The following is a 27,390-nucleotide window of genomic DNA, read 5'->3' on the forward strand; positions in this document are numbered from 1 at the left end:
GCTAAACTTCCAGGGCGTCATTTACTTGCTGGTGGCAAAAAAAAAGCAAAGGTCTCTCCTCTGGTCCTCTGAGGCCCTATATCCGTGTCCTTCCAGAAATCCATTTCTCTGCCTCACTGGCAGCCCTGAACTGAGGGAGACTGCTCAAGCACGTTAGCATTTTCCGTTTTTAGTTTGGTCAAAAACTGAGCTTTGTCCTTGGAGAAACCCTGGCTCAGAACATCGCATCCACTCAGAACATCGCATCCACTCAGAACATCGCATCCACCTTGCATCCACAGAGATGCAAGGAGAGTTGGTATTTGACTCGAGAGACTCTATACAGTGGGATGCTTTCACAGTGCCCACTTGGAAATTCTGACCCTTCAGTATCTGACCCCATTCCCACCCCCCAACCCAGCTCAATCTCTTGGAATTTTGAATTCAATGAAAGCCTTCATCTGGGGAATAGGAGACAAGGGGGGAAAAGTACAGAAACACTGGAGAATTTCTACCATGTGGTATATCAAAATAGTGGTCACCAAACTTTTTGAAAGTAAGGCAGATATTTGTTTTATTGGATAAAACCCACGTCTCAAAAAAAAAAAAAAAACCTCAAAAAACTCCTGTTTAAAACACACACACACACAGGTTAATATGTGAGTGTGCAAATTAGTTTTGGTTTGAAAATACAACATTGGTGCCTGTAATAACTGGAGATACCTTGGGTATCATAAAAGCAGAGGTGGGAAGCATTTCCCTAGAGTTGAGACTCTTACCCATCACACTTTGCTGGGACACACCTCTAACAGGTGAGCAAAAACATAGGATGTACAAAGAGCCCAAAACTGAGTCTTTAATCTGGCCTGCTCCTTTCATCCCACTGTTTCTCCAAGGCATGTGTCATCCAGATGGGAGAGGATGCCGCGTCCTTGTCCTTGTTAACATTAAATAGAAATGGAAAACAATTCATCCTGGCAATTACCATCCTCCACCATCAGTTTACTTCCTGTCTTTCCAACTTAACCACCTCCAGTTACCACACTCTGACTTCCACAGTGCCCCCAGTCCCACCTTAACAGAAGAAAATCTCATCCAAAAGAGATGGGGCGAAGGGAGAGAAAGGATTTAAGAGAAAAAGAACATAGTTTACCTTTAAAATAATGACTCATTTTATTTTTTTCTTTTAATATGTAGTTATAAATATATTTTGTCAAAATATATGATCAATATGGTCAAAACATTTGCACATAAAGTCATAAATAAGGTCAAGGTGAATGTTTAGATTTTTTTTTCCTTTTTTTTTGTTTTTTTTTTTTTTTTAAGATAAAAGTCCAGCTATAAGGAAGCAGTCTGTGTAGTGTGTGGGTGAGTAGTGGCTGGGACGTGTGTGTGTGTGTTTGTGTGTGTGTGTCCCCAAGGAAGGCCTGATCTCAGCGGCACCCACATCCCTCTACTACCATCTCCTGATAATTTTTCAGTACCACCTTGTCATACTCATCCAAGTACAGCATGGAGATGGCGCTCAGTTCGGTGGGAACACAACAGGCTTTGGGGATACTGGAATTGACAGAGTTGACCAGGGTCTGCACAATGGCATGGTTGGTTGAGTTGAGGTGGTCGGCCAGTGGAAAGGGGCAGTCCCCGTGGCAGTAGAAGGCCTGGTAGCCTGGTGGGGCCACAATCCAGTCATTCCAGCCCACATCGCTGAAGTCCACATAGAGCGAGTGGCGCCGGCAGTTCTTATTCTTCTTCCGGGCCCTCTGTGGGTGATGCTTGGGGCTACGCTTGGCCCTCCGGCGTCGGGTCAAGGCATGTCCCCGGCCATCATGGCCAAAGGTGACCAGGAGGGGCCGGAGCTGGGCCCAATCCCCACTCCCTTGAGGTAACGATCGGCTAATCCTGACATGCTGGCCCTGGCGGGTCCGTGTCTGATGGAGGTGGGTCACCTCAATGGCCAGCCCATAATTGGGCTGCTTCTCCCGGGTCCAGCGAAGGACTGCAGGGCTCACATCAAAAGTTTCCCACCGTGTCACATTGTGGTGGACCAGTCTCGTGTCCAGTAGTCGTGTGATGAGGTGCCCGGGCGCCACTTCTGCCGGGGGCTTCATAACCTCATAAATGTTTATACGATGAAAGCCCTGCTCCCAGTCAGGGCCCTGGTCCACCTGCTCCCGGAAGAGTCGAAGCTCTGCGGACGAGATCACCTCGTTCTCTGGGATGCTGCTGAGGTTAAAGAGGAAACGAAAAGCAGAGTTTTCGCTGGTCCCTGGGATGTTCTCCAGATGTTCTAGGCGCAGTCAGGGAGGAAAAGAAAAAGGGAAAAGAAGAAGAAAAAAAAAAAAAAGCACATGAGCTATTTCAGAGGCTGAAAAATCAAGAAATAGCTAAGAGTTGGGTGATGAGTGATGAACTCTGCTTATATAGTGGAAGCCTATTTGGGGGAAATAAGCATACCGTTTAATCTGAAGGAGCAGATAAATGGCGCAGCTAGCAAACCAGCGAAGCCTAGCTAGCATTCAGCAAGCACCAAAGACAGAATCTCCCAATCTCCTTTATACGTCTAATAATTTCCATGTGTTAACTCCTTACTCCACCACCATCAGACTTCCCTTTTAAAGCCCTCTTGGCTTTGTGTACACAGTTTGCTTTACAAGTGGTTGTAAAGAAAAAGAGGGGCCAACAGAGCAGAGGCAGGAGGGAACATGCACACAACCACCTTCTGCCTCTTCCACTTTCGAGTATGTTACCAAACATTTCCCCAGCGATCTTGGAAACACAGAGCATGCCTTGTTGATCATGTTACAGAGAGGAAAATAAATTCCAACACAGTAATGATGCTGGTGGATTAATAACTCAGATTTACTTTGGAAAAGAAACATCCGCTAGGAAACATTCAGATCGGATTACAAGGCCCCTATTGAATAAACCTGACAAACACACAGCTGTAATATTAAATTCAGTAGGTGCTTTGGAAAAAAAAAAAAAAAGGCAGAAACCCTGGCATAAAAGGCTTTGATATAGCAAAAACACACGGCTGGGGCTAGCCCACGTCTGAGTGGTGTCATTCCCCTTCTCTCCAACCCCTCCCTTCTGTCTCCAAAAAATAAATTCAGCCACAACTCTGAAAACTCCAGAAAGTAAGCAGCTCTGTTCCGCAGCCTCCTGGACTTGGGGCTCGGAGGTAACCTGAAGCCCTCGCCCCCAGAGCTTCCACTGTCCCACCAGGCAGCCCTACTGGCCCTCCCCAGCCCAGACTCCGGGCAGGGACTGACCTTCGTGGTGGAAGCTCCTCACGGTGTTGGCCCGACTGGCGGGGCGCTCGGGATACTCCAGACCAATGCTGTGGATCTGCTCCTCCTCCTCCTCCCCAGACTGAAGCCGGTAAAGATCCCGCATGTAATCCGGGACGACCGCGCTCTTGCTAGGCTGCGGGCGGCGGCGCAGCCCGAACATCTGCAGAAGTGTGGCCTCGAAGTCCCGAAGGAGCTCATGACTCTGCCCTGAGCGGCGTCCTCCCGCGTGGCCCTGAATCTCGGCGACTTTTTTCTTCCCCGTCTCAGGTATCAAACTAGCATGGCTCGCGCCTCCTAGCAGGACTTGGCATAATAAAACGACCATCAGCATTCGGTTACCAGGAATCATGGTGTCTCTGGGGAGGGGGAGGAGGTGGAAGGTTAAAGAATAAATAAACACCGATAACTAGAGAGAAATAGAGATGTCTCTGCATACGCACATAGGGCTAGAGCTAGAGGGTCAAGATGTAAAACAGGTCAGAAAGATCAAGTTTGTGTCTTCGCCCTCACACACACCCCTCACCACCAGCTGCAGCCATGCACGGCCTGAAAGTAGGAATTGCCCTGTAATTACTTGGTCTAACTTGTTTACAGTCAAATAACCCCAAATCAGATAGCCTCCATCCTGTTAATCTTTTTTTGTCCCAACTGCTATCTGAGCCATGATCTCAGCTTGGCTTCTTCAAGGATAAACAGTTAACATTGAGAAGGTAAAGAAGGGTGGGGGAGGGAGAATTAAAATGCCATCGCTCTCCTCTCCACTTCAGACCTTCAGCCTCTCTCCCCCTCTCCCTCCACCCCCCTTCTTCCTCCGCCCTCCGAGCCAGAGCCCGACTTCCACCACTTCCAGCTGGTTCGGAGCAAGAGGGAGGGAAAGCAGAGAAGCAGGAGCAGGGTGAAGACACGGGGGAGGCAGGGTCTGGGAGCGGACCGAACGGCTGGAGGGTTTATTTTACTGTGGCTGATGAGTTTGAAATGCCCAGCAAGAAGCATCTGATCGCGCCCTCTCGCTCACTCCCGGGGAAGGGTGTGTGGGAGGGGATGAGTCCAAGAGCGACCTCTGTGAGTTTTGACAAGCAGCGAGGAACTCGCCACAGGGGCACTGGGTGCTCTCCAGTTATGTGGGGAGGGGGGGCCCTTAGCCCCCCGCCCCCGGCTGAGGACCTTCCATCTCTTTAGCCCCCTCTCGCTCCCCTTTCTTGCAACGCACGGATCAGAGAGAGCGAGTGGGAGCGAGGAGCACTTTAAATAGAACCGGTGGGCTCGGAGCGCAGCGGCTGCCCGGCCTAGAAGAAAGCGACAGCGCTGCCAGAAAGCAGAGTGTGGAAGGAAGGTCCGACGGGAGGGACACAAGGCGAGCACGGGTGGGGAGGGCAGAGTGAATTCCCGGGAGGAGGGAAGGAAGAGGTGTCTACTCACTGACAGAAAACAAGGCATATAATAACAGTCCATGATTCTTGACAGCCAATCTTGAACAAACTTGCTGGAAATGCTCAGAGGAGCTGCGGCAGTGCGTTGCTCTGGATGGCACTACGGAATGGCTCCTAAAATGAATATTTGAATATAATGAGACTCTGGCGCAGACAGACTCTGTTTTTCTTCCAGCCCCTAGGCGTCACGTGAGCGCAGAGGCCCCGCCCCACGCACGGAGGAGCCCGCCCTCCCCGAGGCGGGCTGTGAAAGGGCCCGCGCGCCCGCCCCCGTCTCCCCACCCCCAATCCCCGCCCGCCCGCGGCCCCGCCCCCTTCTGGAGAGGCCAGCCTCCGCGCCAGCAGCCCCAAACCTCAAGCGGTCCGGGAGGAGGTCCGGGTGGCGCTCTGCGGAGCCCTCGGCCGGTCCCCGGGTGCAGCGCGCGGAGGACGTGGTCCTCGCCTCTACCTGTAGCCTTCGGTGCGTCGGGCTGGGCCCTCGCGCCAGCGGCCTGAAGCCGAGGATCTGGGGGGCACTGTAAGGGCTGCGCCTTTCAGCCCGAACCCAGCTCAAGTGGGGCCGGGATTGGGGGCAGCGGAGTCTCAGCCGCTGAAAGCCACCACTGAGGGTCATTTAAAAAGGAAAGTGCTGAGGGACACACAGACACACGCGCCGCGCGCACCCCACTTCCTCCCCAGGGTCTCCGAGAGGCCAAATATTGCTCCCAGTGACAGCTAGTCACCCCCTGGCGAACGCTTGCGAATGTTCAGAGCAAGTGGGCAGCCGCTTTAGCTCCCAGCCAAAAGCTGCGGACCCTGTCACGCGGGCCGGAGCGGGAGACGTTTAGGCGGTAATCGGTGTGGGAAAGTGGTGAGGGAGCCGCCGCTAGGCTCTTTCCTCCGGTTCCTTTACGGAGAGAAACTCCGCACCTCGGCGATCCCTCGCCAAGCAAAGCAAATCCCCGAAGAAAAAGTGGTCGGTGGGCCGTTCAAGGCAGAGGGGCGGACGCCGAAGCGCAAAGCTCAGGGCAGACGCGAAAAGAGGCGTCTCCTCAGAAAGGGCGCATCACATTTTTCAGGTCTCAGTGTCGCGGAGGTTTTACAACTCCCGACCCGGCGCAGAAAGGAAATTTCACCGCATTCCCAGGAGTCGAGAAAACCGTGAACAGCTTTCGGCCTGCGCTCGACCTCTGCGTCTGCGTCTCTCTCTTACTCTCTCTCTCTCTCCCCAGCTTGTCTTTTTTAAACCACTACTCCTCCCCCGCCACTTCCTCCCCCACCCCCTTCCTCCTTTGCACCAGCTGCAGAGTCGCAGCAAATATTTCTTCAAGAATTTCACCAGCCCACAGCTCAAGGAATTACTGGGATGTCCTAACCGAAGATGCTGCACGCGTGGGTCGCTCAGCACGGGGGGCCTTTTCAAAAACCTGACCCACGCAACTCTTGAGTCAGCGCGGCCTGCCCCGGGGTCCCGAGTCCCACGACTCCCGCTGCAAAGCGCACGGCACCCGGCCGCCCTTTCCTGAGGCTGTTCCCAGTTCCTGCCTTGGGTCGCTTCAGAGCTCGAGGGCTCAGGTTGCCGACCTCACTCTCCCCCACAAACTTGGTTTTCTTCTTGGGGGCACTCTCGGGAAGGCTTGGAGGAAGAGGAGTAAAGGACCAAGCGCTTAACCCTTCCTCCGGCCGCGGCTGCCCGGCGCCGCCCGACACCGCGCTAGCCGGGGTCTGGAGGCCGCGGGCGCCGCTGCGCGACGGTCCACGCCCGGCGAGAGCCGCGCCGCTTTTTGAGCGGCTTTGGGTTTTCCCGCTCCCGCGCCACCGCTGGGGCTGACTGCGAAAGGGTTGGGAAGAGCAAAGAGTTTTATTGAGACGCCTAGAACCTTCAAGATGCCCCGTGGGAGGAGCTCCAGAAACGGGCAAAGCACACGGAGAAGGGTCGGTCCCCGCGGGCGAAGGGACAGCGGAAGGCGCGGGCGCCCGCAGTCCGCCGACAATCCTCTGACCCTAGGAATCTCCCAGGGTGCGGCGGGAGCGCGCGCTGCGCTAAAACCCAGAGGCCGGGGGAAGAGCGGGTTGTGTTTCAACTGCGGATTCAGAAGGATTCGTCTCTAATCACATTTTTCTCCCCCAGTTTTCTTAATTAAAAAGATAAAAGCCGAAAAGCACTTTCGTCTCCAGAACTCTTTCTTGAGGGGCGGGGATGCAACTCGTCCTTTCCTTCCTTGCCCGAGTTTTCGCCCAACGCCAAAGTTTGTTCAGAGGTGGCCTCAGTTTACCAAGTCAATGTCTGGGGGTTTTAACGTCTCACAAAGCCTTCAGCCCACAAAACGCGATCTTCACAAACCGCTATCCTCACGAACCATTCACCAAATGGTGCCCGGGAAGCCTCTAAGGCCGCGGGCGCAGCTCCCGCGGGGAGGGGTCCGCAGGGACCCGCGAATCCCGGGACACTTCCCCGTCGGCTCTGAGCCGGGAGGGCCAGTAAGAGCCACGCGTCCGCCGTGCATCTGGCCAGCAACTCTCCAAAGGACACGACACCGCAGGAACCTGCGTTTCCGGGGCGGCTAGCATCCCGGCCGTCGTCCCTACAGACCCTACACCGTGAAATGATACAGGAGCAGCTGCAAGTCCACGAGAATAGCTCGTGGAGGAGGCGCGCTGGGCAGCAGCGGTTCGCCAGCTTTCAGGGGCTTTCGCCGGCTGGGGGCCGGGTCGGGTGACACTCCCCTAGACGCAGCCCTCCCGCGGCGCGCACGCTCCAGAAGCAGGAGAACCGCGCTCACCACCACGGAACTAGCCCTGGTTAGGTGTTCTCTCCCCACCTCGACGCCCCTCAGTTCCCTCACTTTCTCCGGACCTCAGAGCCACCTCTGCCCTTTCTCTCCTGGCCCTTCCCGCCGGGAAACCGCAAATGCTAATCCACGAGCGACGTGCTCGGCTCAAGACCCCACGGTCTTTCCCAACGACCTCCAACTAAAGGCTTCTCGTCTCTGCTCTTCTCCTGCCCCGAACCTACCAGACGTGGAAATCGCCCGGGGCCACCGGACGGAGAAAGTGGTCCGGGTAGAGGCACTGGCATATATAGAAGTGACTTTCAGCGCAAGCATCCCTACCTCTAGCACCACCACCGGGGGGTGGGGGGGGGGGGTGGGGGGTGGGAGGGAGCACCTTTTGCCTCGACACAGCCAGAGCCCCCTACTTCTCCCCCCAAGGATGCACCTCAGCCTTCCCCCCCCCCCCCGCCCCTCGCCAGGTAGCCTTGCTCACCATAGATCCCTGCAGTAGCAGGCTCGCAAGCAGCAGCTCTTGGGGACCTCTAAACAGCTGCAGCGAACCTGGGCGAGGGCCGAGGACTGGGGCGCAGCAGGCTCGAGACGGCGTGGACGGGAATCCCATCAGGGAGAGAGGCGAGATACTCAGCCCTGATCTGCAGCGGCGTCGCAGGCTCCCGTCCCTCGGCTCTGATGCCAAACTCACCTAGTTTCCGGGCCGAGCTGCGCTCCCCTTTCCTCCCTCCCTCCCTCCTCCTCTGCCCTCCCGCATCTTCTTCCTCCTCTTTCCCTCTCTCTCTCTCTTTCTTTCTTTCCTTCCTCCTCCTCTTCCCCGGCAGCCCCTCCCTTCTTCCCTCCTCCCTCGCTCGCCTCCCTTTCTGGGATGGGAGCCCCGCCCACATCCTCCCATCCCGCCGCCGGGCCTCGCCTCGCCGGCCCTGGTCCCGGAAACCCGGGCAGCGCCCGAGTCAGCAGCTGCTGCCCAGGCTGGGACGCCGCTGCCTCCAGCTCCGGGAAGCGTTCAGGGCTCACCTGGGGACCACGTGCAGAGGTACTAGAATGCATGCATCGACTAGTCGCAGTACCTTCCAAAAATACCCAGGGGAGTCTGGGCTTCTCTGAGTTTAGAGTAGCTACTGCCCAAACCGATGATTAAAACACTGAGTAATCACCATTTACCCGAGTAATTAGAGATAATGAAACACCTCTAAAATCAGGTTATGGAGAAAGGAGCTGTTGGATTGGTTTAAAGGGAGGCCTATCCATAAACTGTTAAAGGATTTCCAAACGTTGAGAAACAGGCTGTGCTCAGAACTGTGTGCTTATTAAAACAGGTACCAGGTACCTCTTTGACTATTGAAAGATGACTTTCCTTCCAAAGCATTTTTTAAAATGCTTCTTGTGGAAAGCCTTGGTGACACTCAGAAAGTCAGCCCTAATAAACAGTCTAGTTTCCCCTGCCCCTCCAGACCTCACCCTTTTGAGGACAGAGGTGGCTTGGAGACAGGCTGGGGCAACGTTTTCATAATTGGAAAGGTCTGTTTGTAACTCATAAGTTCTAAGAACCAACAAGGCAGTTATTTTTGTTATTGTTATTGTTGTTGATTTTTGATGTTGGTTTGTGGTGCTCCTAGGAATCCTTAACATCAGCAAACTGACATTCTAAGGAGGTAACAACCACGGAAGCAACAACCTTTTTGGCCACAAGGACACAAGACAATATACCCTTTGGTCTGTTTTTAAAGGAAGAAAGAAGATGAAGAGTTGGGCCTTTCCTACAAGAAAGTGCTAGTAATCATATTAGCAGGGAGGGGGAATGTGTGGCTTTATAAACCTTCCCAAACAGCAGCTAATTTCACACAGTGCCTCTGACGGAGCAGTGAGGAAGATATCAGCATCATCTCTCTGTTTTACAAACACCGAAGGTGAAGGACAGCCACCTTAAAGGGACTTGCCCAGAGCCCTGAAGTAAATCACAGCCTCTGCTCTCGAGTCCTGAGCTACTTCAGCTGCAGGGCAGGGCTGAGGGTCACCGCCCTGAGCTCCAGGTTGCCGGGGGAATACCAAAGGATGGAGCATTTTCTGTGCTGGATTTCTTTCCCTGGGATAGATATTACACTTCACTGTCTCAAGCAGGGCATTTAAGTCTTTACTTAAAAAGATACTGGTCCAAGGTAGCTCTTCTGTAAAAACTACCTTCACACACCTCCAATATTTATAAAACTGGAATTACTTCCTGTGTGGAACACAGGTTACAAAGGGTGGGAAGTGCTTGAGATCAGAGAAACAACTGTGAGAGCAGAGCCAAGGTCTCCTGCCATCTTTTCCAAGTTAGGCCTGTGAAGTCTTTTAGCCTAATAATACACCAAGCAAGGGAGACAAGCTGAATGGCTTTGGGCAAGTCCTTTAATTCTCATGGGTCTCAGTTTTCTCATCTGCATAATGAAAGAATTAGGCCAGATAATTTCCATGACCCTTTTCAATTTGAAAATGATTTAAATGTTTAATTGAAAGTTTATTATATTAAACATCAACCTTCTTTCATTTAAATCACTGCTGAGCCCACCTCCTCTAAGAACCTCTGATTAAGCAGGACAGGGCAGTACCGCCACCCTGAAAGGATGACTGACAATATACCTCCAGCTTCCAACATAATCAAAATTACATTAACTATTAATAATAACACAAAATTAAAACTCCAATCATTACCTAATGTCCATCCTAGGGCACTAGGCAGTGTGCTCCTTCAGTAAGGAATAAGGACAGATTAAATGTTTACCAAGCCCCCTAAAACAATCACTACTGTTTTAATCATTAACGAAATGTGTTCCTTAATATTTAAACTCGAAAGCAACAGTGATATGCTGTGCTTAAAAGCAGGGCTTTATTTCATTTCATTTTATAGCACCAGATAATAGTTTTTTTTCCTTTTTAAAACCCAAATGTTTTCGGATGATAGCTATTATCTCATTTTGCTGAAGCCCAGATACTAAAGGGGCCACTGGGCCACCCACGTGTCTGTGAAACTCATAGTCCAGGAGTTTCTAATTAAGCCACCTGACATACCTGGTTGAGACCCTGATTATGAATCTTTAGATGTGTGTTGAGAGAACTCAGCTTCAGCTCTCCTGGGACAGCTCTATTTCTAGCCCACATTTTAGATGGGTGCAAACCATCATTATCAACTCCCTTTACTCCTCTTTTTGTTTTTTGTTTGTTTGTTGTTGTTGTTGTTTTTTCCTTTCTCTCATGCCAAAGAACAAATCACTTGTTGGTCAGAGAGCTAAATCGATCACAGCCTAGAGATGAGAGGTGGTGAGGGCAATCAATCCAGTCTTTTCACCATCTCAAGTTTACTTGGGAATCTTGAGGTTTTTGTAGAACATAATATGGATGGATCAAATGAAACTATACCCTTAAAGCATATAGATTAGGAGGAGAAATCCATCATCATTCAAGAGCAACTACTGCTCCTCTGCTGCTACTGCTGAATAAAGGGCATTCGTTTGTTGGGCATTCCCTGGAGAGCATCAGGAAAGAGTAGTTGGACAGTGAGCCCTTAGAACAGCCTTTCTCAGTGTATGTTCTGGGGACCAAAAGCTTCAGAACAAGGCTGCAGGTGCTGATAAGAATGCAGATTTCCTGGCCTGGCTGCCTGAGATCTGGATCCAGAAATCTACATATTTCACAAGGTTCCCTGATGATTCTGAGTACACTAAAGCTTGAGAACTACTGTTTTAAAAGTCATTTCACTTATATTTTCAGTGCTGATACCACTGAAAGGCTGACACCTAGACATTATTAAACAGGCAAGGAATATGCTTGGCTTGTGCTCTATAAACTGTTAAATGCGGTAATTATAGCATTACTACCTCCAAACACACCTAATAGGTTTTTGCAAGTGAAAAGATTGTTAATCCTATAGGTGTAGTAGTCCTTGCTTCAGGTCCTCGATTAAAAACCACATCAGGTCTTCAAAAGTTCTTTGCCGATTGTCTGTTGAAGCTATGGAGGGGTACTTGGAAGAAATTCCCAGCATCACTGCTGACTTTTGAGAAGCAGTAAGATAGATAAATTGGAATTGGAATTATAAGGGATCTCTGAAGGCATTTGCTTTTCTCTTATTAATATTTACCATTTGTCTCATATTTGCTGTCTAGCCCTCATGACAACCCTCATAAAATTTCAGCTCTACAGATGAGAATCTGAAATTTAGAGAGGTTGTGTAAGTTGCTCAAGGTCACGAAGCTAGTAGGTGGTGGCCCCAAAATTCAGACCAGCTCAGTTTGTCTTCAGCTCCACATGCTGAGAGCTGGGCCTGCAGAGGGCTGGAAACCCATGGCCATAGTTTCTGACTAAACACGGCTTGCCCTGGAGGCTTTCCCAAGGCCAAGACACCAGCTGCAGTTCCATCCTTGCAGCTTGCCGTTACAGAGAATTTCAGGATATCTTCCCGGTCCTTAGAAGACAGAACAAAATCAAGACCCATTAGCTTATCTCCTCCTGCTCTTATTACATAGCCCACCTTAAGGCAAGACTTATGTGACCTTCCCCGGGAAAAGGCTGTGATCTTGAATAAGAGGCTGCTTACCTCTGCTGGGTCTGTTTCCTCATTGTAAAATATGAGGAGGGACCAGATTCCTCATAGGTCTTTCTCAGGCCCCAAGATCAAGAAACAATATACTATCTATTAGTTAAAATCATGGTCAAATGGCTTAACCTCCAGAGTCTTGGTCTCCTCATTTATAATCTGAGAATAACAATTTCTATTTCATAATGTTCTTATAAGCATTAAATGAGTTAATGTAATAAAATGGCAGGTACATAAGTGCTCAATAAATATTAGCTATTATTATTTTGCAAAGGTGATGATTATATGAGCAAAGTAGGTGAGAAGCCACCCTGGTATTGAGTTTTACTTACAGTTAGTGATAAACTTTTTAAAGGAAAGGGCTGTATCTCACATTGATTTTGTAATCATTGGTACTGCACATATCTCAGGCATTGACCGAATAAAGGCTGTTTACGTGAATCTGCATTCATTGAGTTAACATTCATTATGATTTATCTGTACAGATCTGACCCAGGAACACATTTCTGCCAAGATAACTAATACCTGTCAAAGCAGACATTCATAACCACTGGGAGCAAGGAAATAATAGACTAGATGACATATCCAAAGCATTTTCCATCTCTGATTTTTCTGGTCCCTAACACCTCTCACTTTTAACAATTTTTCTCTATACCTCTTGCTAAAATGTAAACCCATTTCCTTTTCTCTGCTCTGCAGAAGAAATATAAACCTGATTGCAAAGTTTTCCTTCTCCAAATATTTGAGACTGTTGTCAACCCTTGATATACCTCACTCAAAGATAAATAATATTGGATTCTAATATTTTCTCATGAATAAAACAAAATGTAATACTACTTCAGTTCCTTATGCCTTACATTGTTCTCTTGCTACTTTCTGGAATATTTTTTTTTAATCCTTCAAAACAGACCAAAAATGGACAGAGAACTCTATTGAAGACTCCAGAGAGATCAGATGAAAAGACTGCTTTTATGTCTTAACATGTTTAACATGTGGATGGCAGACAGGGCATGGATATTGAAATTCCTCCCGTTGCAAAGAAGGGTTATGACAAAGAGGATGGGATTGGTACACAATGCAGGATATTTGGCTTCTCCCTGTTTTAGGCTTCCTTTGCTAAAAGATGGTCAGCTGCACTCACCTGATTCTATGGCAGGGATGCTGTTTGGAAATAAATTAGTATGGAATGTAGCAAGAAGGTTAAAACCTTGGAATGTCTTCATTCTCAGCGCACACATCCTTCTCTTTCTCTCCCTGTTGTGCATGAACAGTGTGACCTGGCTAAAATGCAGTGTCACTGTGGGATGAGTTTTGGAGGCAGGAGCAGAGTCCTATATGGACATCAGGCTGCACCAAATGAGTTGTTGTAGTTCCCCAACCAGATGTCACCTGGGCAATACCATCTAACCATCTCCCCTCACTTCATGCTAACAGCTTTCTATCTAGTCTTTTGCAAGGAAAGTTTTGTCCAAAGGGGTATGTGATCCAAGAAATTGTTATCGTATAAATAAAACTTGGATGTTTTTACAAATAGCTTAAATATATCAAGGTCCTTGGGAGGGGGGGGGTCCTCCTCAAGAATAAAAGTATATTATTTGTAATCACCTCAGGGATTACACATAGATGTAACAAACACTTTAAAATGCTTGTTGATGTTCACTTTGTGAAAACTCATCAGGTTGTATACATGAGATTTGTGCAGTTTTCTATTCATGTTGTATTTCAATAAGAGTTTACGAAAAATATTCTTTTGAAATGACTTTTTTACAGTTATTTTCTTTGACTACCATTTGAAGCCTACCAGCAAGAGACAATGTTTCTAGGCACCTCAGGTAACCAAGGGGTTGCACAGGGCAAAGCTAGAAGCACAATCTGTAGTCCTGGTGGCCACAGCAGTGATGAAACCCACCTATGGCTTCAGGGAATCCACTCTGGGGCCTCCCAAAGAAAAGCAGTTGCACCAACCAAGGCCTGGTCTCTGGGGACCAGTGCAACCCAAGGTAGAGGGCAAGGTGCTGCTGCCCACTACATTTTTCTCAAGCTGAGGAGGGCAGGAACAACTGGGCCAGAAGAGAAGCTCCTGGAGGCATCTGCACCTTGTACAGCTCTTCCCTCCTTCGCGTCTCTGGCTGAGAGGCTCGGACTGGGCATTGCAAAGCATCAGTCTGGGGGGTGGGGATGGGGATGGGGGGAGTCAGGGACCCCAGATGCTTATTTCATAGGATAAAAATGCACTAAGTCCAAAGGAGAGGTAGCATCTTCAGAGAAAGAAATAGGGTCTGTCCCCAGATTCTGGGAGCCCCCGGCTTGGGGGATTGGGCTGGGGACGGGAAAGTAATAGAGAAAATGGGGCTCCGAAGGAGCGCCTCTCTTGACCCCTCGCCAAAGCCGAGTCCCAGCTCAGACACAGAGATACGTCTGAAGTGCATGTGACCGGGGTTGCGCCCTTTTCGGGCCCTTGCGTCCCCAGGGCCAGGCTCAGAGATGACACAAACTCAAATTCAAGGAGTCAGAGAAATCGGAGAAGGCTGTTGAGAGGGTGAACTGCGGGAAGGGGCCGAGCCGCCTGTGCGGAGCAACGGGGAGCCCGGCTCTCACCTCCTGCTGCCGGAGGAGGCGGTGCGGACCCCGGCAGTGCCGAGCCAGCCCCGGCGCCTCTCCGCTCCTCTCCGGCCGGCTGCGGGCACCTAGCTCCGGTTCCTCTTCCCTCGCACACTCACAGCAGGCGCCGGCTTGGGCTGCCACCCTGAGGAGCTCGGCGCGCGTCCCAGGCTCGGGAGGCTGCGGGGTGCGCCGGCAGGGACGCCCCAGCAAAGCGTCCCGGGGTGTCGGCCCAGCGAGGGTGGAGGCCACCCAGCTCCCCGCACCGCCCGGCCCGCGTTATTTTTAGCTCGGCGGCTACACCTTCCTACCTGCAAGAGCTCGCCCCGCTCTCAGACTCGTTTTGCAGGATTTGTGCCCCAGGTGGCTAATCTGACCCACACTCGAATAAACAGCGAAAGCGCGGGCCACGGGGTGAGCCGCCCGCACGGAACCTCCATCCAGCCGCGCTAGAGGCTCCCGAGACGACGTCGACGTCCCGAGACGTCGTCCCCCTTGTCTTGGAGACTCTGGGCCATTCCTGCAGAAGGAGAGAGGGCGGAAAGAGGGGACGCGGGAAGGAGGAGGGAAGGGAAGGAGGAAGGTAGGTAGGTAGGTCCTAAGCGCGGTTCCAGAGACAATTTTGCTCCTCCTGCCTGCAGTTCCCCGTGCGCCGGCCCCGCCCTTAGATTTGTTGCGGCACAGGGTACCTGAGTCCGGATTATACTCGCAAAAAATTAAATCTGGATAGTAAATGTTAAGCTAGCTGCCCCCTCCACTACCGGTTCCGTCTTATGACAGGTTGTTCAAGCAGCAGAGTCAGGGTTTTCCCATCAGGTAAGGAAAAGAGTTTGTTTCCCCAGGTGTCTGGGCTCAAGAGATCTGCTATTTCTACTTGCCAAGCCCAGCAGCGGTACCTGCAAATTTATGCAACACTGGGGAGGCGAGATTAATAAGGTTAGGAAGGGGAGGAGCAAAGACCTGGCATGGAGAAGGCCAGCAGCAGGTGTGAGGTTGCTGGAAGGGGCTTCAGATCATCTTTGGTGGAGCAGTGGGTCATTGCCAAACAACCTAGGGGGCCCCAGTCTTCCCTGAAGGAGTTAAAAATGAAACATAGCAAGGTAACTCTGTTACCCAGTACAAAGGGATGTCAGGCTGGCTTTTGAAGCCTTTGCCTCAGAAGTCCGATTTTCATTCTGAATCTTTTTGTTCCTCCTTTGCTTCCTACATATTAGGGTGTCAGTACAGGTAATGGGTAAGTATGTCTTCAGTTTGCACCGAAATGTTCTGTGCCACTCCTGCATCTGACTAGTTCTTTAGCTAGAACCTGAAGAGTTTGGATAGTCTGGTTTTATTTCCCCAGCTTTAGATAGAATCCAGGCGAAGAAAAAAAAAAGGTGGGGGGGGGGTGGATAGAAACTGGAGGACTGAAAAACTAAGGGTCTTAAACGGAATATAAAAGCGAGTGCTGGCTTTCTTTGTTGTATTTAAATTAAATGCTAATCTCTGTAGAGATTCTTAAACCTGCTATGTGGCCTCATTAAGGATCTCTAGATGGATTTTAGAGGATCTGTGAAAACCACAAAATTTATGCATACAATTTTGGGGGTAAGTGTAAAAGTGCGTGTAAGGGAGGATAACTTTATCCGATTTTCAAAGGGATTTGGGACCCAGGAAAGGTTAAAAAACCTCTAGACTATGGTGCCTGCAGTAAATCTTTCTTCTTGGGATAATGTCTCCAAGTTGTACACACACAAACCTTGACTCAGTGGTACATAGCTTTCACACCCAAGAACAAAATGTTCTTAACTCTAACTTAGCAGAAATGTCTCTCCATTTAGAGCCAACACACACAGGGGAAAGGAGCCTGGCAGGAGAGCAGAAGTGTGACCCGGAACCCAGTTCCCTGCTCTGCCCCATGTTAGCTGGACCCCACCTACCCACCTAAAACTCCCGAGATTCTTAATGTGTAGATCAAATGCTGGAGTGTATGTGAAACTATTTTAACACCTATGTGAAAACATATGGCTAGTGGCATTTATGAAAATAAATGCTGATGGGCTCCCGCATGCTACTTATAATTAGATGAACAATTATGTAAATAATTATAATTATGTAAATATTTGCATATTTTCTTCAACCATATACTTATAAGGAAAATTAACATACTTTGGATTCTTGACCATTGTCAGGGACGTTCAAGTTTCATTATCTCATTTAATCCTTGAAACAATTTATGGTTTATATACTATAGTTATTCCCTTCCTACTCCCCCCACCCCCACTTTTTTTTTTTAACATTTGAAGAGAGGCACAGAGAGGCTAAGTAAACTGCTGAAGACTGCTCAGCTAACAAACACCAGATTTTAACTCTGAATGAGGTTCCTGCTTTAGAGAGGGGATATTGGAAAAAGAGCAAAATTTGTTCAGATTTAGGTACATGTAATTCCTATGGTACTTGTGCATTCTGTGCAAAAGTGTAAGAGTTTGAAATAGAGCAGCCACACTTGGGATGTTCAGTCCTCGCATATACTCTTTGCTGGAAAACTGTCTTTAACCCATTCACTTCCTTTTCATTTCCTCCACAGTTCAGGTTCACTAGCATCTTAAAAGAAATTGATACACAGAGTTCCTTATCAGTGGCATCTATGCTTCAACTAATTAAGCAGCCTTAGAAGGGAAAGAACACCTCTGCCCTCCACTCCTGCACCCCTTCCAGTAAACCTTTGCAGTACGAACTATCATTTTTGGCAGCTAATGTATGGCAAAACGGCAACCCCTCAAATGGTTAAATATCTCACTCAAGGTGAATCAGCAAGAACATAGATTTTTTTTTTTTTTTTTTTTTTGGTCTATACCATCAAGTCACGGAGCCGATGAAAACAAATAGATTCATTTTGCTGTCCCTGAGTTAATGGTACATTAAAAGAACCACCACGAGCTTTGGTCCACTTTCTTTTAAATACTTTCTTATGTCTTTAGCATTGGTATGTGGGTTTGTTCAACAGTTAATTGTTCTATTTTGTTTCTCTTTAGCATAAAATCCATAAGGCCAAACTCTACACTACATAGTTTGTGGAAGCTCCAGAGAGCAGGCAGACATCTGTTCTTGATCTTTATGTTTTAATTACGGCTTGAGAACCAGTATCACAGAAAATGAGTTGCTGGAGGGCAAGGCCCAAAAGCAAAAATGAAAAAATATGGATCATAGTAGGTTCTTTGCTTAAAAAAATTATGAATTATGGTATGTTTCTGTAAAGGACTCAGGTTGCTGGGCTGGAATAATAGATGAAAACATGGTCTTAGTAACATTTTGGTGCTTAAACAAGGGGGAACTGATGAAATGATTTTTAAAAGATCAGTAGTAATTGTAGTATGATTTTTTTAAAAATAGACTTAAAATCAGATAACCTGGTTTTAGGTACAGATAAAATGAGCCCATACTACATGTATGAACTTGGATACATGATTTGATTTTTAGAGACCACCATTTCTTCATGATTATATGGGCTATATGATCTCTAAACTTTAGGTGTCAACAAGATTTTTGTGCAAAGGACCAGACCCAGCAAATACTTTAGGCTTTGTGGGCCACATATTGCCTCTGTCATTATTTTTCCTCTCCTTCCCCCTCCTCCCCCTCTCCTGGACCACCATCCCCGCTTCTCCTCCCTTTCTTCTCTTCCTCCTCCTCCTTCTACAATTGTTTACAGATGTACAAACCATTTGTATTAGTTTGTTAGGGTTGCTGTAACAAAGTATCACAAACTCTGTGGCTTAAACAACAGAAATTTATTCTCTCACAGTTCTGGAAGCAAGAAGTCAGAGATCAAGGTGTCAACAGGGTTGGTTCCTCCTGAGGGCTACGAGGGAAGAACTATTCTATGCCTCTCTCCTAGCTGCTGGTGGTTCGCTGGCAATATGTGGCATTCCTCGGCTTACCGAAGCTTCACCCTGATCTCTGCCTTTATGTTCACATGGCGTTCTTCTGGTGTTTCTGTGTCCCAATTTCTCCTTTCTGTTGGGACACCAGCCATATTGGGTTAGGGGCCCACCCTACTCTAGTATGATCTTAACTAATTATATCTGCAATGACTCTATTTCCAAATAAGGTCACATTCTGACACTGAGGGTTAGGACCTCAACATATGAATTGGGAGGCGGGGCACACAATTCAGTTCCTAAGACCATTCTTAGCTCATAGACCATATAAAAATAGACCATAGTTTGCTGATCCCTTTAGTAAGGACCCTGTTTGTTCTAAAATCCTATAATTTTCTGTTCCCCATGACTTTATGTAACAAACTGCCTCACGATATTCTTTCATTTAACAAATTTTTATTGACTATCTATGTGTGCCAGGCCCTGTTTTTTTTTTTTTTTTTTTTTTTGCTACGTGGCTTGCAGGATCTCAGTTCCCCAGCCAAGGATTGAACCCAGGCCACAGCAGTGAAAGCCCAGAATCCCAACCATTAGGCCACCAGGGAACTCCCTAGGCCCTGTTCTAGATCCTGGCGCATAGCACTGAAAAACTAATAAAAATCCTTGTTTTCCTGGGTCTGATTGTCAAGTAGGAAATGCAGACCACTGACAAAATAAACACAAGCTATAGCATGTTAGATGGCAACAGGTACTAAGAATAAAAATAATGTGGGACTAGAGGGGTGGGATAGGGAGGGTGGGAGGGAGACGCAAGAGGGAGGAGATATAGGAACATATGTATATGTATAGCTGATTCACTTTGTTATAAAGCAGAAACTAACACACCATTGTAAAGCAATTATACTCCAATAAAGACGTTAAAAAAATAAATAAATAATGTGGGAAAGAGAGATGGTGACGAGGTTGAATTTTAATCGGGTAATCATGGAACGGTTGATAGAAAAGGTAACATTTGAGCAGAGACCTGAAGGAGATGAGGGAGGCAGCAGATGGATATCTGGGGATACCACGTTTTGTCAAAAGGAAGAGCAGCGTAAACTCCAAGGTAGAAGTGGGTCTGGTGTGTGCCGGGAAACACCAAGGAGGCATGTGTGCTTGAGTGTAGTGAGCTAGCCGGGGAAGATATGGTCAGAGAAGTGAAGGGCTGAGAGGTTAGATGGTGATGGTCTTGCACCCAAAGTCAGAGCCAGTGTCTAGAGGGAGAGGAGGGAGGGCCTAGGGTGCACAAATTAAGGAGGTGCTCACTCTCAAGGTCCTGGAAGGGCAGGTGGGACCCCGAGAGTGAGTGTCTCCTTAAACTGTGTGCCCTCGGTGCCTCCCTCACCTCACCCTAGTTCCAGCCCTGGAAAGGGCTTTGCCTTTAATTACAAGTGAGTCAGGAAGCCTCTGGAGGGTTTTCAGCAGAGAAGCGCCATGATCAACCTTACAGTTTATCAGGATCACTCTGGCTGCTGTGTTTATGGCAAGGATAGCATAAAGCAGACCAACTGTCAGACTACTGAACTATCGATAATTTCCAGAGTAAAATGGTGAAAGGGTTCTTACCTGTTAACCTGCCGAAAGTTGTGCCACCCCAAACAGCTATCAGACAAAGCAGTGGACCTTGGGTCCTTTTCTTTTGGTTCTCACTTAACATTTTTTGGAGGTCACCTACATGCTAGACTAGATGTATGCAAAGTGCTGGGATTCCTATGATGAACAAGAAATGGTCACTGCCTCAATCAATTGTTTTTTTTTCATTCTTTTCTTCATTCCCTCTTTCCTTAAAATATTTTTAAATTTAAAACAAAAACAAAAATCTTGCCTCAAAGCTTATCTTCTAGGGAATTCACACATACTTTATTGAGGTTTTCTGGTCCAGGCTCTCCATTTCCATTCCATTCAGAGTGGTATATGAATGGTCATGAGCATCAAGGAAGGACTTAGGAAATCAGCCACGATTTATTATGACTTCTCATGGGAATCCTACATCTCCCTTTCAATCATAGGACCAGGAACTTCCAGGTCCAGAAGCTTTGAGATCCTCACACTCAACTCTCTCCTTTCACAGATGAGGAGACTGAGGCCCAGTGAGATCAACCTGCAGTTACACACCTACTTAGTGGTAGAGTGGGGCAGGTCATGTTTTTTAAAGTTGGCTGAAACAGTGTCTTCCATCCCACATGCTCTTGAATGTGACTTTGACACTCTTCCCACTGAGAGATGGGGGTCTGTATTCCCTCCCCTCGAATCTGGGCATATTAGTTTTCTATTGTTGTTGTAACAAAGTACCACAAACACCTTAATGGCTTAAAACAATACAAATCTATTATCTTACAGTTCTGGAGATCAGAATTCCAAAATGGGTCTTACTAGGCTAAAATCAAGGTGTTGGTGAGGCTGCATTCCTTCTGGAGGCTCCAGGGGGAATTTGTTTCCTTGCCTTTTCCAGCTTCTAGAGGCTTCTGGCATTCTTTGGCTCCTGGCCAGCATCACTCTGTCCTCTGCTTCTGCATCACATTTCCTTCTCTGATTCTGACCCTTCTGCCTCCTTGTTTATAAGGACACTTGTGATTACACTGGGCTCACCCAGATAATCCAGGATAATCTCCCCATCTCAAGGTCCTTAATTTAATCACATCTGCAAAATCCCTTCTGCCAGGTAAGGTAACATAGTCACAGTTTTGAGGATGAGGACCCGGACATCTTTAGGGGGTTATTATTCTGCCTCTCACACTGTGTGAGCTCATGACTGCAGCAGAATTGAGCTATCTGCCTTCCAAGACTAGGCCATGAAAGTAACACTGCTTCCAGCTGATTGTCTTGGATCACTTGCTTTTAGAACCCAATTGCCATTGTCATGCTGTAAGGTGGCCCAAACAAATCCAAGCAGAGAGGCTACATAGAAAGGCCATGTTGTACAGATGTTCTGGCTGGTAGCCAGCTGTGGCCTCAGCTGACCACTACCCACGTGAATGAAGAGACCTCCAGATGATTCCAGTCCCCAGCTGTTGCATCCAGTCCTCCCAACTGAGGCCCCAGACATCACAGAGGAAAGATAAGTACCCACACTATGCCCTGTTCAAATTCCTGATCCACAGAAAATGTGAGAAATAATAAATGATTGTTGCTATCTTAAGTCATTAGGATTTGTTATGCAGCCATAGGTAACTCATACAAGTAGGGCCATAACCCAGGTCTTCAGTTTCTCAGTCCCAGCACTTTTTCCATGCCAAGTATTACCTCTCAGTCAAGCAAGCAAACCAGTCAGCAAGAATCGTTTATTAAGCACCTATTAGGAGCAATGCTCTTTGGGAAATTTAAAGGCCTATAGAATTTGCTCTTCTTCTTTAGAGAACACTCCCTAATCTGGTGGGAAAGATGTACAGAGAGTATCTGTCAGGAATGGAATTAGGAAGCTGGTGCATTAGTCATGGTAAGAGGTGGTGAGATCCTGAACCCTGGGCTGAACACTGAAACAGGAGAGAAACTAGAGACTGAGGACTTTTCTGAGGGTTAGACGACAAGAATTTCCAGGTGAGGGATATGCAGAAAGAGGAGGTAAGGAGGATTCTATTGCTTCTCGCCATCAATGCAGATAGAAAATCTAGAAGGAAAGTCAGGTTTGAGGAGACTTTATGGTACATAAATTCAGTGTCTGGTCATCAGTGAGGCTATTCCATGTTCTTGAAAGCATTTTCACCATTAAATAATGCTTCCTTCGCAAAGATGGAGCATTTAGAGAACCAACAGAGTTCTCTAAATGAGTCACCTTAAGAGGTACTACCATCTGTGCAAGGAGCTGGAATTCCTACCATTCATCACCATGAGCATATCTGGTCTTTAGTACCATTTGTCATGTAGGAAAATGCAGTTTTGCATAAACTTAGTGTATTTGTTCATCACAGTAAATCATAGAAGGGTAGGTGCAACAGGTGGTGTTGTCACCATTTTGCTACTAAGAAACATTCAGAATGGGGACATGGCAGAGCCGTTCTCCTTCGCCAAGTGTGCTACCTCTGCAAAGGAGTTTCTCTGTCTCTGTCTTGGAAAGAGGCAAGCATTTTCCCTTTAATTCTCTAATGAGTTTCAAAGCATTTTCGTGTGTTTCTCAGAGACAAAGCAAACAAGAATTTGCTACCATTTGCTACTTTCATAATGGGCTAGAAAGTTTGCATCTACATAATTATAAATGTAGTATTTGCTGCTCTATTTGGGAAACTCAGATTATGGCCAAGGAATGCTCTATTTTACCAGTGTCCATGACTACGCAAGCAATCCCTCAGTGATCTGACCAGCAGAAACTCTTCTAGGAATTCACTTCAGCCATAAACAGATGATTTCTACTTTTATTTTGTTCTTTGTGTGGGCAGAAGTGCTGTGCTATATGACTCTACTGGAGGTTGGAACAAATACACATGAAACATATTCAATTGGTTGAGAAGGAATTGAAAGACTTCAACTTTGTGGTCTCGGATGGGAAATACAGAAAAAATAGGTATAACAATGCTCCGATTTAGTTGTACTAAATAACATTTTTCCTGATTATGAAACTAATACAATTTTATTTTAAACATTTTAGGAAGCGTGTGAAAGGCGCTAAGAAAAAACAAAATTCCCTTCTGAACTTTTTACCCACAGATAACTACTGTCATTAGTTTGCCAAAAATGCTTTTGGACTCTTTTTCTGCAAATATCCACTTAAAAGCTTTTTTAAAAATGGAATCATGCTTGCTCTTACTGATTTGCAAACTGATTTTAAAAACCTAGTCTTTTTACTTAATATATCATGAATATCTTCATATGTCAGATTTTATTCTTGAAGCCAATGTGAGATGTTTTCTGTAGGGTGAATATATTTATTACACGAACATTTTATAACATATTAACTTCATCTGTGATACACTCATCTTCTCCTTGTGTTTATTAATTCAATAAATATTTATTGCAGACCTACTATAATATAAATAAAATACTGTCACCAGCATTGAGGATACAAAGGATAATAAAACGATGAAATCATTGCCACCTTGGAGCATATACTGAAAAAGGGAAGGCAAGTGACAGTCAAATAGACAAACATGTAATACAATATTAGATGGTGTTAGAATAGTATTTCTCCTATTGTTTAAGAAAAATGGAAAGAATTACAAAAGTTTTGCATACAGAATTTGATTGGTACAGATTTGTATATTTACCACAAAATATAATTTAATAAAAAGCAGCAGTTTACAATCCTCATCTGTGGTTTGGATTTGAGTGTGTTGTAACTGTACCAGCAGCTTTGGGGAATCATGGGTGTTTCAGTTATTCAGTACTTCCTAATAACCCCAAAACAGAGTGGCTTAAAATAACAATCTATTGTGAATTCCCTGGCAGTCCAGTGGTTAGGACTGTGCACTTCCACTGCAGGGGGCACAGGTTCGATCCCTGGGTTGAGGACTAAGATGCCGCAAGCTGCGAGGTGTGGCCAAAAAAAAGAAAAAAAGATTAACAATTTATTGTCATCTCTTATAGTTCTGTAAGTTGACTGGGCTCTTGCTTGGGTTTTGTGCAGTTGCAGTCAGATGGTGGATGGGGCTACAGATATCTGGAGACTCAGCTGGGCCAGATGTCCGAGATGGCTTCTTCCCTACATATCTGACACCTCACCTAGATGGCTGGAATTGCTGGGGGGTGGCCAGGGTCTTTTTGTCTCCGTGCAGCCTCTCAACATGGATAGCTTGGCTTTTATTACAGCATGGTGGTCTCACAGTAGTTGAACTTTTTACATAGCAGCTGGCTTCCCCAAGAGCACGCTTTCAAAAGAACCCAAGGCAGAGGCTGTTAGGCTTATTATGACCTAGTCTTAGAAATCGTAAATGTCACTTCTACCATATTCTATCAGTTACATAAAGGCTGCCTAGATTCAATGAGGGAGGGGTCTACACAAAAGTATGAATACCAAGAGGCATGGCTCATTGCAAGACCATCTTTGGAGACTAGCTACCAAGATGAGGAAAGCAGCTTAAACAAAACAAAATTGTGTTATACTATGGAAATATCGAAGGTTACTCCACAGAGCTCAGCACACACCAAATGAAGATCCTTCCCCCAAACAATTTCAAATCCACTAAATCCACTTCAAATTCAAAGCCTACTAACTCTCTGGGTCAGTTAATGCTGGCAGTGGACAGAAATGCAGACAGAGCCATTATTCTGTTCAAAAAGTGTGACTTTCTGAAGCATGGAGTCAGTAAACCTAGGAGCCCCTTTTGGGGGAGAAACAGGACTCCTACCATTGGGAGCCAGAAAGTAGTATTCATTTCTTTTCTCCAGAAGGACCAAAGCATATCTGAATGTCCAATTCCCTATGCTCAGTATACCAGGTGAGCTATCTTTGGGCTACTCTATCACATAGGCTAGTGGCAGCCCTGGCTAAGCTACCAAATACTTGGTTTGGATCTGGTGATAGGCCAGTCTCTGTAAGTGTACCTATTCATTTTGTTTTCATGAGAACCTGTGAAGGACTTCCTTGGTGGTGCAGTGGTTGAGAATCCGCCTGCCAATGCAGGGGACACGGGTTCAAGCCCTGGTCCGGGAAGATCCCACATGCCGCAGAGCAACTAAGCCCATGCACCACAACCACTGAGCCTGCGCCCTAGAGCCCGCAAGACACAACTACTGAAGCCCGCATGCCTAGAGCCTGTTCTCTGCAACAAGAGAAGCCACCGCAATGAGAAACCCACGCACCGCAACGAAGAGTAGCCCCAGCTCGCCACAACTAGAGAAAGCCCGTGCGCAGCAACAAAGACCCAACACAGCCCAAAATAAATAAAATTAATTAATTAATTAATTAAAAAAAAAAAAAGAACCTATGAAGCAGCTGTTGCCCCTGTTTTACATATGAGGAAACAGAGGCACAAAAAGTTTCAACAATCTGCCCCAGGTCACACTGGAATTCACACTCAGGAAGTCTAACTCCAGAGCCCATCCTCTTAATCACTGTACTGCATGGCCTTGAGCAAGTCACTTGACTTCTCTGGGTTGCAGTTTTTTCACATGTAAAGCAGAACTAACACCCCTTCCCTTACAGGCTTGCACTATGCAATGAGTGTCTCCCCAGCTTTGCCACTTAGAAGCTATGTAATCCTGGGCAAATTGCCTAATCTTTCTGGGACTTGGTTTCCTTATTTAATAAATGAATATGTTCTTATGCATGTCCAAGGGACAATGCATATAAAGTGCACTGTCTGGCATAAGGGTTTTAATAAATGGTTATTAATTGGTATTAATATTATTATTGCTTATACTGTCGCCCAATTTCAAAGTTCTTAATTTTAACCTAATACCCTCATAAGACTCCTGCTAAAAGTGCTGTTATTTTGTCTGATTTTTACTGTTCCCTTACTGTCCCACCAAGGAAACAGCTGCACATTTGGGCAAAGGGACATAAAAAGCATTGGTAGATAGTCACATTGCCACCACAGATGTCCTTGCTTTGGCTGAGGACAGAGGACAGCAGCCAATATTCATCGAGGACTGCAGATGTCCTCCTTTAACTTGGATCAGAGGGGCCATTATAGACACAATGTGGGTATTGCAAACTTTTCCGTTCAGAATGGAATATTGCAGAATATGCATGCATTCATCCAACACTTATTGAATACCTACTCTGTGCTGAGTTGCCTTGGAAATACAAAGATGAATGGGACATGCTCCCTGTTCTCTCGGGCTTCAAAATATAGTCAGGGAGATGAAATACATATAATTAACCAGAGTACAGTGTGAGGATTCTAGGTACAGCAGAAATAAAAACAGTGGTTGCTCTCAGAAGGAGAAATTTTATCAGAGAGGTTTGGAGGGAGACCAGGAAGACATCCTGGAGGAAGTGGTATTTTATCAGGACTTAAACAAAATGAAAGGCCTTCAATGAACAGAGAGGGGGCAGGGCAAAGATCATTCAAGGCAGAGGAAATGATGTGAAGGCAGATGTGGAGTAAGGTAAGCGAGCCACCTGATTAGAGTAGGTGCGTGTGGCAGGTATGACTGGTTGGCCGGCCTACCTCCGTCCACAGTCCTGCCTCTCCCAGTCACCTTCCACCATGTGAACCCTTCTGATCATTGAGTCATAAGCAGAGGATTGCTAGGAAAATTATTCACTTTACCCATAAAAACAGGACAGGTTCAATTAACATGCACCTTCCTTCAACTTTTGCCCTTTGCCGTCTCTTCTTTCTCCTACTTGGAATGTAGGTGAGACGCCTGGAACTGCATCCTGAGGTTATGAGGTAATAAGCAAAAGGTCAAAGCCATATGATTGTTACAATGGAACAGAGAAACAGAAGGAGCTTGGGTCCATCATTGAGTACTTGCACTAGCCCTGGACTGCAGACTTATTAATTTCTTATGTGAGAAAAATAGCTCTCTATTTGTTTAAGCCAGCATACATTGAATGTACTTGCTACTTGCATCCAAAGGCATTCCTGATTGGTATAAGAGGCAATTGTGACTCATAGGATATATAGCCAGAAAAATGAGTGGAATCCATATTCTGAAGGGCCACAGAGTCCATTTACAGACTGTTCCTTATTTAGTAGGGAGTGAGGATCCAGTGAAGGTTTGTGAGTATTAATAATATTGAAGCTGTGCTTTAGGAAGATTTATCCAGCAGCAAAACAGAAAGTGTTTGGAGTAAAAGAAATTGTTTAAGAAATAATTCTTATAGTGGCTGTACAAAGTAGGGTCTCCTCATCATAATCTCTGTCACAAATTATTAATATATATGTAAATTTGATACATACAATGAACACTTTCTCAATTTGTGTAAAGCATACTTATATAAAACTTTGCTGTATTATTAAT

General features: G+C 46.7%; 1 protein-coding gene across 4 annotated transcripts; it reads right to left on the reverse strand.

The window, feature by feature from the left end:
• Positions 1-1,259: 1,259 nt before the first annotated feature.
• Positions 1,260-8,189, reverse strand: BMP4 (bone morphogenetic protein 4). Of its 4 annotated transcripts, none has more exons than XM_059914258.1 (4): positions 7,952-8,189; positions 4,699-4,819; positions 3,255-3,631; positions 1,260-2,269 (listed from the first exon to the last, which is right to left on the reverse strand). In XM_059914258.1, the coding sequence occupies exons 2-4, from the start codon at positions 4,725-4,727 to the stop codon at positions 1,413-1,415; spliced, it is 1,263 nt and encodes a 420-aa protein (XP_059770241.1). In that variant the 5' UTR covers positions 4,728-4,819; positions 7,952-8,189; the 3' UTR covers positions 1,260-1,412. The 4 variants fall into 4 exon arrangements, with proteins under 4 accessions (XP_059770241.1, XP_059770244.1, XP_059770243.1 ...); XM_059914261.1 differs by having other exon boundaries at positions 4,695-4,819; XM_059914260.1 differs by lacking the exon at positions 7,952-8,189 and adding an exon at positions 5,821-5,869.
• Between the last annotated feature and the right edge of the window lie 19,201 nt (positions 8,190-27,390).

This window comes from Balaenoptera ricei, chromosome 2 (genome assembly GCF_028023285.1).
Source record: "Balaenoptera ricei isolate mBalRic1 chromosome 2, mBalRic1.hap2, whole genome shotgun sequence".
Lineage (NCBI taxonomy): Eukaryota > Metazoa > Chordata > Mammalia > Artiodactyla > Balaenopteridae > Balaenoptera > Balaenoptera ricei.